At 39.7% G+C, this 13254-nt stretch overlaps 2 protein-coding genes across 7 annotated transcripts in view; one reads left to right on the top strand and one right to left on the bottom strand.

The window, feature by feature from the left end:
- Nucleotides 1-13254, top strand: part of LOC127581956 (glutamate receptor ionotropic, NMDA 1) — a 103563-nt gene that overhangs the window by 83527 nt on the left and 6782 nt on the right. For 2 of the 6 annotated variants that reach the window (XM_052036752.1, XM_052036751.1), the window contains one exon: nt 10239-10352. The exons of 2 other annotated variants lie outside the window; for them this stretch is intronic. In XM_052036752.1, the coding sequence (XP_051892712.1) occupies nt 10239-10352 (114 nt within the window). Of the gene's footprint in view, nt 1-5737; nt 5885-10238; nt 10353-13254 lie in introns of those variants that run through there. 2 more of the 6 variants (XM_052036749.1, XM_052036747.1) reach the window with 1 other exon arrangement.
- The window catches only part of LOC127581958 (CD209 antigen-like protein D), a 45733-nt gene continuing 43411 nt past the window's right edge, over nt 10933-13254 (bottom strand). The window contains exon 9 of the mRNA XM_052036753.1: nt 10933-11053. The gene's annotated coding sequence lies outside the window, so the exon portion shown is untranslated. The remainder of the gene's footprint in view (nt 11054-13254) is intronic.

Below are 13254 nucleotides of genomic sequence, written 5' to 3'. Positions count from 1 at the left end.
CATCATATAATGCAACTTCAGTGCTTCCATTGTACGAAAAGTAGCCCAAGGTCACAGAGAACAGAAAAAATGGCTTAAAAATCTCTTTAAGTACAAATATTCTAGTTACTTTCCAACTGTTCCACTTTATTTTTCTTGGTACACAAATGAAACATTCCTAGGCATATTTCAAATACTTCCCTCGTTTCTTTTTATGTGAAATATTTTCTGTTTTTGATGTTTGAAATGATTTGCTACTTGAAACAAATCAGTAATTTCAATGATAATGCTCTTCAGTGCCAGTAACGTACTCTGTCTGAATTGTATGTGGTTTAACTCAGTCATTCTTCTGGATGTTGCTGGCACAGGTCTTCTCCAGGCCATTGTTTTGTACATGAACACAGTTATACCCAAGTCCTGCTAATTACATTTGTGCAAACTGTTTACTGATCTGAAAGCATGTTTTTCTCCCTGAAGGACAAGTATATCAGGGGTCCATATCCCCAGGCATAAGGTCATGGGGAAGATATTGCAATTTCATGATGTGAGCTCCCAGAATGGGATCTGAGAAAGCAGAGGAACCACAGGAAATTGCAGATGTTGGGATCCGGGGCAACACACAGTCTGCTGGAAGAACTCAGCGGGTCAGGCAGCATCTGTGGGAGAAAAGGAATTGTCAACATTTTGGGTTGAAACCGTGCATCTCCTCTTTATACTGGCCATTTCCCCTCTCCACTCTCCATCCTAACCCAAAACGTCGACAATTCCTTTCCTCCAACAAATGCTGCTCGACCCACTGAGTTCCTTCAGCAGATTGTTTGTTGCTTTGAGAAAGCAGTCCTGCAATGCAGGTTTTAAGTCACATGACTGACAAGTGTTTTGTTTGTTGCATAACAATAGGAACTGACATGCATTAGGAGCTATCATAACCTAAAGTGGAATGCTAACTTGACAATAACTAGAATTACTGTGGGATATACAAGCCCAGTATTATGCATGAGAGACTTAAGAACAGAGGAAAGGGAGTGGGGCATGCATTCTCTCAAACCAGCTCTGTAACTCAGTTGGTGTAAGACGGAATTGTAGCTTAATTTCAACCCTTCCAAATGGAGCAGGATAAATGGATGCTCTGGGACTGTTTTCTGGAGGGCCTGAGGCTCAATTCAGTGGAATGCTTGAATGAATGATTTGCTTTATTAATTTTATGGATCAGGGAATTCCTATGCAAAACTTCCCACAGGAAATTTAGAGTGCTGGCAAGAATTTGTGATAACATGAAATGTTATTGTTCTGTGGAACTGGTGGTTCTAATTTTCATTTTGTGCTTTCTTCTGTTGTTCTGAGTGCGGAGTGCCCAGCAGTGAGGTAGAACTGTTAGATGAAACCGTGTCTGGTAGCAGACTGTTGTCACTTGGGTGAAGTTTCCATTGTCTCTGTCATTGCTTCTCATGTATTTAAAGAGAAGTTAAATTCATCAGCTGGTCATGGGCAAGGCCACAGGCAAATTATTACTACTAAGAAATAATGTTGTAAAATATCATGAATATCGTGAGAATATTTCAGAATGACTCTGAAGTGCTTTTAAGAATAACCATTTTAATCACTTACTAATTAAATAACAACTATGCATTATACACATGTAACAAAACATCCCAGGGCACTTCATAAGAGTGTTACCAAGCAAAATTTCAACACAGCACAGGGCGATACCAGGGCAGATGACCAGGTCAAAGAGGTAGATTTTAAGCTGCGTCTTAAAAAAAAGACACAGGCAGAAAAGTTTAGGGAGTGAATTTTAAAGGCATGGCAGCTAATGGCATGGCAACAAATTAATTTTAAGGATAATGAAGAGGGCAGAAGTAAAGGAGCAAGGAGTAGGTTGAAGGCAGGAGGAGAGAACAGAGAGAGGGAAGAGTGAAGCCACAGTCACACTTTGACACGGAGAACCTGCTTAACTGGGGGTCATTGCTGGTCACCACATAGAAGATGGGTGTTAGCACATGGACAGCAGAGCTTTGGATTATTAGTTTGTGGAGAGGAGGCAAACCATGTACAGACTGAAACAAAGGCAAGGAAAAGGGTTTCAGCAGCCATCAGCTGAGGTAGGAACAGAGTGTGGTGATGTTATAGTGGTGGCACGGTAGTGTAGCAGTTAGCGTAATGCTATTACAGCACCAGCGACCCGGGTTCAATTCCGGCCGCTGTCTGTAAGGAGTTTGTACGTTCTCCCCGTGTCTGCGTGGGTTTTCTCCATGTGCTCCAGCTTCCTCCCACATTCCAAAGACGTACGGGTTAGGAAGTTGTGGACGTGCTATGTTGGTGCCGGAAGTGTGGTGACACTTGCGAGCTGCCCCCAGAACACTACGCAAAAGATGCATTTCACTGTGTGTTTCGATGTACATGTGGCTAATAAAGATATCTTATCTTAATAAGAGGTCTTTGTGATGCTGTGGATATATGCTCTGTAGTCTAACATATGGCAAATATACATAGCCTAACGTACAGCAAATTGCCTGGTTCAGTTTCATTCAGGTGCTTTGAGAGGGATGGAGTCGACAGCTAGGGAACAGTGTTTGTAAAACAGTGGTGTCAGTCTTCTAAATATTTAATTGAGGGAACTTCAGCTTGTCTAGGGCAGAACAAACAGTCCGACCGTTTAGAGATGGAAGACAGGCAGAGGAAGGCGGTGGCCATTCGGAGGTGGCAGTCACCAACTTTATATGGAAGCTCATGCTGCTTTCAGACAAATTGCTGAAGGCAACAAATGGATGAGAAATTCTAATCTGTCATTAATATTGTAGTTTTTACAACTACAAGGCTGCCTTATGGGAAGACACTTCACCTTGTGATTGAAGCAAGCATTGAAGAATGGGTTAGGTGAGGGTAACATCAGGCACATAGTATTAGTTTGTGGAGAATACTCATCAAAGTGAGCTGGGTGTGCATGTGGCCCATTTTTGTGTCAGCATGTCTGTCTCCTGTGAGCGAGAGAGAGAGAGAGAGAGGTTATATGGAAAAAAGTGGTCAAGATAATAGTCGGGGCTTTGGAAACTATAAAGCCTACAATAAAAGTAAGCCAGTTTACATTTTAACCTGGTAGTTTGAATGAATATCACATTCTCCAACATAAATGTAAAAGAAAATTACAAGTCTACATTCTGGTGTGGAACTCCATATTCTCTTATTCTCTGGCCTTCTCTATGATCATCTCCTCTCTCAGTAATAAAAGTTATGTGTTATAATTGGAGGCAAGTTTACATGGCTGTGTCTATCAGTGAAAGAGGGTGCAACTAATCCTTTCGCTGAATGTGATTCTGAGAGGGCATGCGATTTCTACAGCTCTGTGAACTGTCTTTACTTTTACTTCATTCCAGCAATACAAACTTGTGATGTGGGATGGATGTGGGAGAATGGTGGTAGAGGAAGGTGTCAAACTCTGACAATAGGCGATAGGAAGGCAGCTTGCTGTATTTGTTTTTTTTCATTAAGTCAAGCAGCAATAGGTAAAAGACTATGCCTGTTGGGGTGAGATTTTACAATGATGTTGAAAATTGTGTATTGTCATGATAAGGAGATAGTTATCATTAAATGATAAACTGTGATGAATTCTACCTTTGCAGTAATTTAAACATTGATAAGAACATACATTTTAATGACTTTTTAAGCTTTGAGTGAAATTATTTGACAGTTTCCAATCCCCACTTACTGTGTAAGTGTGAACATTACACCAAGCTTCCTTTATATTCACTGCTCTGAAGAGTCTGGCTTCTTCTGCTTGACAGTTGCATGGACATGTGTAGGTTACAGGAAGTCAGCACCTGGAGATGGAAGCTGCCAGCAACCTTGTACATGACGTGTAAAAGGAATCGTAATTGTTAAATGTTGTGTAGTGTCCCTCATCTTCACAACTCTTGCATTATGAACAAACACATCTTGACAGGCCAAGGGTTAAAGTTCAGATTCTGAGAAATGCCTGTTGTTAGAGGGAGGCATCTTTCATACAGAGTAAGAGAAGGAGGGCAATTCAGCTTGTGTTGTCAAAGTCCTTTCAACTCTTCTGTACAGCTCTAATCATTATGAACACAAAAATATTTGAAATAAATTTAAATAATTAAAAATCACTTAAAAAAGTGATAAACGCACACAATTGAAATAAATTAAGTAAAACATTACGGAGAATTAACCTACAAAAGCCACTTCCTTCACGTAGCATTTCCATCCAGGCCAGTGGCCCTGTTGAAGTGAATGGGACTGTACCACATTGTCAGCCCTGGCTGACACAAAGCTCAGGAGACAGACACGTTGTATCTAGGCCCTCTGCTCAGCACAGCAGCTCCTCCCAGCACAATGCTGAGTCCAGCGGCAGAGGGGAGGCCAGATACCTCGACATCTGATCCCCAACACACTTCCTACCTCTGCACTGCAGTACGAGGTGCAGAAGACAGGAATGTTGCCGAGCAGTGAAGAAGACATCAGCAATTCTCCTCCAAGCACCAGTGAAAGGTAAGCATATTTCAGCCCAATACTGTGCCCATTTACTACTCAATGCCAGAGGAAAAAATGGATTTACATTAAGAGGAAGAAACAAAGGAGCGACTTGAGGGATGCAGCCAATGTTGGGATCACTGGCCGACAGCACACAGACCATGGCCCTAATACTTCCAAATGTCCCAAGATCAATGCTACTTACTGCATCAGTGCTTTGCACAAGAAGCCAAGTCATATGAATTTCACCCTGACTTTCACCTCAAGCACTGAAGTGCCAGTAACTGTAAATGGGTGAACCTTGATGCTGTGGAGGGATATCAGGCTGGGCAGTAATAGATGCTCAGGTTATAAAAATACATAAAAATTGCAATGACTTTCATGAAATGATAAGGATTTGCAGGCTGCAAGACAGAGAGTTTGCATTGATGTGGCCACATTACTGACAATAATTGGAGCTTGAGATGCGACCTATGACCTTGTTATATCTCGGTCATTGGCACTTGCCAGTGTTGCTGACTTGCGATGAGTACTAGCCCCATTGTCTGCTCTCAGGTGCCCATGGGGGCTCTCCTTAGTAACCCTTTTTTATGCCCAGGAGACGTTTCCACTCCCTGTATGGGATCAGCTCCCAGAAGAAGTTCCTCATGGTGAATGCCATGTTTCCAGGAAATACTCATGGTACCCTCACCCTGGGGTGTGTGTGGTCTGCAGTGCCAATGGATCCTGGGGACAAGGGCCACCCTCAATGACCTTGGCTCCTATCCCCAGGGCACTCTGCTACCACAACAGCTCAGTGCAGACATAATGAGAGCCACTGAAGCACCAGGACTGTAGTGAGAAATGTTGTTGGTCTCTTCAGTTGTCTGCACAGGTCTGCAGGCATCCTGTAGCACCCACCCAGACTTTATCATTGTGTGGTGCACACTCCACAACTTCACCATCTGCAGACAGCAGCTGGTGCCAGAAGTAGAACAGCAAAGAGATCTAGAGCCTGAGGCCATGTGGTTGAGCAGGAGTGAGGTGGTGGTGACTGGGAGATGTTCCTGCTCAGCATCCATGGCCTCAGCTCCCTGATGAGCGGAGGAGACAGGCATTGTCCACGTGGGATATAAGAATCCCCCCATGAAGAAATAATATTCACAAGGTGCCTGCAAACAGAATTCCCCAATGCCAATTAACTGATCATTTACAATTTATAATCAAAATGCAATAAAGAACAGCAGAAAAATCATCATCTTGAAACATTAACTCTGTTCTTCTCTCTCTCTAGACGCTGCCTGACCTGCTGACTATCTCCAACATTTTCTGTTGTATCTCAGATTTGCTGCATTTGCAGTTTTTTTTTGCTTTTCACGTACCAATAATAAGGTGGGGAAGCCCAGAGGTGCTGTGTTAAATTCCCCCACAACTTGCTCTGCAGGTCCACCTGCACTGGTTGCAATGCATGGATAAAATGAACCCCTGTTCCAGATACCTAAATGGCCTATCGCAACAGCTCTGTACTTCCTGATAAACGGCACTTCATTTTTGAACTCTGCAAAAAAATTTGATTTCTGATGAGGGTCTCCACACTGCAGACGGAATCTATAGTGTGCTGATCACCCTGATTTGTCTTGTGAGATAATGAATCTTTGTGTCCCTCTATTGTATGGGAAATCTCACTCTTGGCATGTATCCCATTAACTGGGGAGTCATGTGGGTCCTGTTTCAGTGCTTGTGAACTACCCCAACACTGCACTTCAGCCAATTTTGTGAATTTCCTGTGAAGAATCCAATCAGGCATTCCTGCCAGATGTATCTGTGTGAAAGTGAATCAGAAATGGGTACAATTCAGTTTCAAGCCAAATGCTTCCTTTTGTATCAGCTTATGAACTGTGACTTGCCTGCTCCAACCTAGTGCTCCTCAACTGGCTGACTGAGTCGTTGGCTGCCTTGTGACAATATAAGCCACTGTCACCTTACTGCAGCTAATTCCTGTATCCACACTTGTCAGCATGGCTACCATACAAACCAAGGAAGTCTCTGCACAGGACAGTTGTAGTCCTTCCAATGGCATACAGCATCCTAATCCGAATGAAAATCAGAATCAAAATGGCAGATACTGGAAATCTGAAATAAACACTGAAAATGCTGGAAACACTCAGCAGGTCAAACAGCACCTGTGGAAACCTTTGTCTGACCTGCTGAGTGTTTCCAGCTTTTAGTTTTTATGCCCTAATCTGAATGCCTTTCTGCCACACAGTGAGGACTAAATATTGATGCCACACATAATTGTCCCAATGAGATCATGGGCAAAGCTTGTCTGCAATGGCCACAATACAGATTGCGAGAAACAGTTTGATATTGGAAGGATGCACAAAGAAAACAAAGACAAATTTCACAGCCTCTGTGAGAAGAGCTTCCAGAGCAAATGTCTGTGGGACTGGCTGTGAATTACTGTGCCGTTAAATAGTCCCACTTGCAGCACTCAATCGGAAATATTCCCAACACTTGATTAATACTTAATGCAGTGCCTGCATCATCTTTATAAGGGCAGTACTCTTTAGCTGCAGATCCTTCTGTTCATTACCTACATCTCTCAGGCCACTGGCCAGCAAAGTTTTCCACCACCAGCTGTTTGTTGATGGCTAACTTACAGAGCAAGTTACAAGGATAGGGCAGGGTAAGGACAAGGAGAGACTGAAGAGAGATTTAATCATATTGGTCTTCATTAATGATGCATTACCTGAACTCAGGAGATTTTTGTGTTGGACCTGATTGGGTTTTGCTTTAGCTTTGAAATTGCTCACAAGATTATACTTTAAAGGCAGATGGTAAGGCAAGGAAACATTTGTCTCCTGAACTCCGAGGGAGCATGAGGAGGACTGAGCAAGATCTGATAAGTTATATCTTTTCCTTCATTTTCATTTTTCTTGGAGCTTAACTTACCATATTTTCACAAGGATACAAATTATTAATTCTTGTTGCTAAATGATGTATATTATGAATAAACTCTGACTCTCTGTTATGCTGAGTGGTCTGAGATGATCTCAGTTGCAGTTCACAGTTTGTAGTGGTTCCTTTCTACTTGGAAGTGACCCTTCCCTTTTATTGGCAATGCATATGGTATGCTTTTATAAGGATCTTGTGAATTGACAGACCATCACCCATTTACCAATCTCTTACCTTCAGGTCAATATCTTAATTTTACCAAAACAACTGCAGATGCTGCAGACCTTTTAACAGAAAATGCAGTAGGTCAGGTGAGGGAAGCAAGTGTCCCAGGTGTGGATGCACCATAAGAAGGTGCACTGATGCAGCCTAATCAGCTGAGCAGTGTGCACATATTTTTGTTTTAACAAAATATAACTAGTGTAAATGTGCTCTTGTTGCTTGCAGAATATAAATTGTTAGCTTCAGAGTTTAGCAGGAAACCTGAAGATGTGGACTCAAATAATTCCAAATTCTTTTCAAAGTTGGTCTAACTCCTCTCCAGTTTTCATCCTTCCTGGTGCTCGCATCTTGGGACCAAGTCTCACTGCTTTGCACTACTGTCTTGATAGGATTAAAATAATCGAGATCTTACATGCTAGAAGTGAAGGAAAGATCTCTTTAACGCTTCAGAATGAGCACAACCCGTAACTCCATCTGATTTCCATGTATGCATTGAGGTAATTTGAATCCATAATTTTTACTTCTCCTGAAAAGCAATAGGAATAGTCTGATCCACGTGAGCTGCGATTTATATTGACCTACAAAAGGAGCATGTGCAGAGAAGATCTTTTTATCCTTAGTGAAAAATGATATTTCTCTCTAAAGCCATGAGATGAACTGTTGCTTTGTGCAAACAGCAATTACAAGGCCAACAATATGGGCAGTCATTTAAAGATAATTATACCAACCACTTTTGATTTACAAAGCAGTTGTCACTCAGCTGGACTTAAACTTACAACACAGTTTTGAGTGCCTGGAGCTCCACTCTTCAAACTATACTTAGAATGACCTTCATTAGCTCTTGGACAAAGGTAAAAATTTCCCTTCTTCTTTTACTAGACGGAACACCTGATTTCACTGCATTATTACACATTTAGATGAACATTTTAGGTGATACCTAGGTGAGCCATCAAATTTTGATGAATGTTTACAATGAATTACTTTAGGCCAGGTACTAGAAATATGTTTAAATTGCCTGATACAATACGAGTAATCTATGTGTTGACGTATTTGCTTCAGATTCCTTTTATGTTGGTTTAATAATATTAATACATTTATGTTAAAATAGTCCATACCTTAATTAAGATAGTAGATGAACACATTCGTTGCTAATATTGTTCTGTGCAATTTCCAACCTTGGCTATTTCACTTTACAACTGTAGATTCTGTCAGTAGAAGAGGTACCAGCATGAATGTGGAAGGTATGAGGGTGTCATAATCTCTGCTGTATTCTTGTCTCTGTGACTCCTCTATGACACAGGATTGCCATACTGCCATTCATCTGACAAATGAGGAAATTAAAGAAAAAAGTGAGATAACAAAAAGGCTGTTTTCTGTTTTTCTTTATTGTTGGGTTAATCGTTGAAGGGAATATACACCAGAATGTAAACTACATCTATCACTTATATGAATTGTCTCTCATCCGTTTCAGTACTACATAGTGATAGAAACCGAATTTACTCAAGGGTCTTTTGTAAATTTACCTTTTTCAAAATCACCATGCTCTAGTGTCTTTTTTAGCATCCTGACCGTCTGTCACTCCACATATGTGTTTTCTAGCATTTGTCTCTTTCCCCAATTCTTTCTGAATTTAAAAGGACTCAAGCTTTGCTTCTAAACCTGACAGACATTATCTAGGTTGGTGTGCATCATTGTCCTCTGGATTCCGCAGTTCAAAGCTGAAGATTAGAAAGGCCTCATTTATGTTTCTATTTTGGTTGGAATCAATTTTTCAACTAGTAATGGATCCATGTTAATGAAGAGTCTGGTCTCCACACAGGAAGTAGTGACTGCTGACACCTCAGTCTTAAATAAATGACCTGGAGCCTAAAGGCTCCTTCACTCCTGGTTATTAAATGCATCCTTCTGCATTCTTTGAAAAGGACTCCACTCTTCAGGACATCAAAGGAGGAATCAGTTTGGAACAAGAGTTATTCAGTGAAGGAATCTGGTTGTCTTGGCTCAAAATAATGTATCTTTCATGGCTTTTCACAACGAAAGAGGCACTGATTGTTTAAAAGAATAGAATTTGCTAATATGGATTAATGAAAATGATACCTAGTATTCTGATAGTAATGTTTAGATATGACTTATTTTGGTTTAAGTTTATTTTAGATTGAAATAATTTTTATAGATTTTATTTTATTTCTATAAATTGTTTTGGAAATCATACAAAGAACACTAGTGTATTAGTGACTAGTGCACTACATACACGAAGGTTCATGCATTCTCATCTTCAAGATCTGAGTCACGTTCATTAGATTCACTGCTCTTTCACAAATCTCAGCTTGCGGTGAGGTTTTTCCTTTGATTTACCATTATTGCTGCTTGACAGTTAGGCCCTCCTTTGCCAGTTAACAATGTGAGACCCTCAAAGTGATTAATCTCATCCTTTACCAGTCAGTTTGTTGGAACTGCCTTTCCTGGGCCAGGTTGCCACAGAGGTTTGCCAAGCAAATTATCTGTAGTGTACATCTACTTGATTTCTTCTTGCCACTACAAATATTAGACAAAGGTAGATTATAAATAGCTACTATCAACAGAAAAAAAGTCAATAACATCAAATATATCTGTTCTAGGATAGAAAAAGTGGTAGCGCAGAGCCTGACCCTAAAAAGAAAGCAGCATCTTTTAGATCGCTCACTTCAACACTGACCTCCAGCTTCAAGAGACGTAGGTCTTCCAAAGACACGGTAAGAGGATCTGGGACTCCTTTCACCATACCATGAGTCCATTAGCCCAAAGCTCATTCAGTACTATTACATATCCACATCACCACATGCCCATGTGAAACAGCTGCATTACATCCTTAACACTGGGCAAAGGAATAACGTGGGAGAACTCCAGAAGTGTTGATAACATCCTTGAATGTTTATGTCTGACACTTGTTCTTGCTCTCATTGCCATTGTTAGTTGCCCTGGTCTTGAGCTCTGTTCTAAAGAAAATTCCCTATGCTTATTGCTGATCCATTCATGATGAGAATAACCTTCAGTTAAATCTTACAACTGCCACAAGAGTCTAGGTTCATTGCCAATATCCATGGATTTCATCATTTCTCAGCTTCATGTCTTCTGCCATGTCCAAGCATTAATATTTTATATACTTCCTGCAAATCATGTTCTTTATCATTCCAAAGAATCATCCTTCACCATTTGCAAGGATCATGTTCTTTCAGCTACTTTTTGATGATGGTGATGATAAGGATGAAATTTCTAAATTAAATCACTGACATGACCTTTTTTTGGTATATTTGTTGACTGTGATGATGTAATGAATGATGTTTTGACTTTGTCTTTCTCTCTGCAGACACTTGTTCTTCCTTTTAGATTTCATCTTTTTATTGATCAATTTTATCAAGTTCTTCTTGAAATTCATCTTTATCTTGACTTGTTACTGCAAGGTCAACAAAGACACACAATTGTCACACATTTTCAACAACTAAAGTCCTTTATCTTGACATTTGCCACTTCCTCTTTTGGATGTATTTTTCATGTATTTAGTAATTGATTTATGATTCTGGCTACAGTCCCACACATAAATATTAACATTCAAAAAGAATATTACATATGTGGGGGAGAAGGGCAAGGTTCTTGCTAGTTTTAGTGCTCACACTGAGTATGAAAATAGAAGCTGGAGCCCTTAATAAACATGTTTTCTCTCAAGAGTGATCTAAACCATCACTGAGATTATATAGCACAAATGGAAATCTGCATGTACACTCAAATGAAATTTGGTCACATCATCACAAAAGCAAGCTCAGCCGTATTAAGCTTGAGTTTGGCCTGCCAAATTAGATTTTACTTGCAGCAATTAATCTGGATTTAGAGATACTTTCAGGGTGAAATTTTCCCAATAGAAAGAGCAGAATGAATCTTCTCTATCATTAGCAACAGACCTATAAAATAGCAGAAATGCACAGCTCTGAAACATGTGATATTCGAGAACGTATTAACACACTTGTTACAGAGAAACATAGGCATTTCCCGCTTTTCATTAAAGAGTGAACTTGACTTCCAAATGTCATAGCATTGATGCCATGTACATGATAACATCATTAAACCATTTTAGCTATTCAGCCTTTTTCTGGTTCTATTGTAAGTTAGCAGTGTTCTTTTCATAATGTTTATTTTTACTAAAGTTTTTGTTTAATGTCTTTGTTTCCCTTTTTAATAGCTTTCTATGAAAGTTTCTATGAATGTAAAACCAGTAAATTATATCTAAATCACTGTCCCTGGAACAATGGCTGTATCTGAAAAACTGAAAAAAATATAAAATTATAGATTGGTTGTGTAAACCTGATCATGAAAGTTGAATAGCAATAGAAATACAGCCAATGAATGCAGCATAAAATAAATTTTAAAAATCAGCAGGACGTGGCCAGGAAGACAGGAAACATTGAATCAAATTGCCTGAATAATAACAACATGCATGATAAAAGCTAAATTTCCAAAGTCAAAATTTCTACTAGCAAGGGTGCTGGTGCATTACAGTGCTATTTCTGTTCTCAAGGACTGTTGAGAACACTCTTGGCACATTTTAGATCTGAGAATTACTCTGGCCACTTGATAATAGGAATAGGATTTAATATTGACAAGAGGAGTATAGCAGACAGTTCTGGCATACTGCCACATGAATTCATGCTCTCTCCTTATAACTGAGCAACAGTGCCAGAGGGCAATCTATAGAAGTTTTGGTTTTGGATGGACATATTCCTGGCGGTATCTTCACATGACCTCCTGCCTCCACTTTCTCTGGGATTTGGTTTGCTGATATTTCCATCCTGCTGGTCTATAGCTTCCCTAAGCCAACTGTGAAGTGAATAAACTCTTCATTACCTAGTTGGGTTATTCTTGACTGTCAACAGTAATTTAAAATCTAATTTAAAAATCCATTTTTTAATTGCTTCTATTATTTATCTGCTGCATTTCCTGAAGGTATTCCCTTGAAATTAGCCTTTAATTCCTTTAATTTGAAAGGTTGGAATCCTTGTCCTGATTGATTGTGGCATTCTGTTTTACCGATTGCCCTTATTTTGGGAAACTTGTCATTTGTTGGGAATTTTTCTTGTTTTTTTAAAAACTAAGCCATTGCTTAAACAGGGTCTTTCATTTCAAAAGTAGGGCTTCAAGTTGTCTTCTGTCATTTTCCTCTGTCTGCCTTCTTACTTAGAAACCCAAGTTTTATTTGCATCATTTCATCAGTGGCACCTAAAATCATTTTGTTTCTACAGTGTTTTAATCTTCATAAAGTCAGTCGAGATGACATATCAGAAAAGCTGCATGATGAACTCCTTTCCCATTCCCCTTAATTGTACACTGTGCTATTATCCTTTCAGATCTTGTTTAGAGAATTTTAATGTACTTTTTTTAATTGAACATCATTTTACTTTCTAAATAAAATAAAATGCAAAATGACTTGTCTTGTCTGTCAGCCTGATTTTATGTGCTTTCCTGTTCTTTGATATGCACTGAATGATTTCATCTTCAACAAACTCCAAAGTTGCTAACTTCATGTGTTCTTCATATGTTCTGCTCCATTGTGCAATATGCCTGCCAGCTGTCATCTCCCAGCCACTGTGGCATTCCTCAAAAAAA

This window comes from Pristis pectinata, chromosome 23, assembly GCF_009764475.1.
Source record: "Pristis pectinata isolate sPriPec2 chromosome 23, sPriPec2.1.pri, whole genome shotgun sequence".
Taxonomy (NCBI): domain Eukaryota; kingdom Metazoa; phylum Chordata; class Chondrichthyes; order Rhinopristiformes; family Pristidae; genus Pristis; species Pristis pectinata.
The sequence above is the reverse complement of the archived record's forward strand: the minus strand, read 5'-3'. Positions and strand labels throughout refer to the sequence as shown.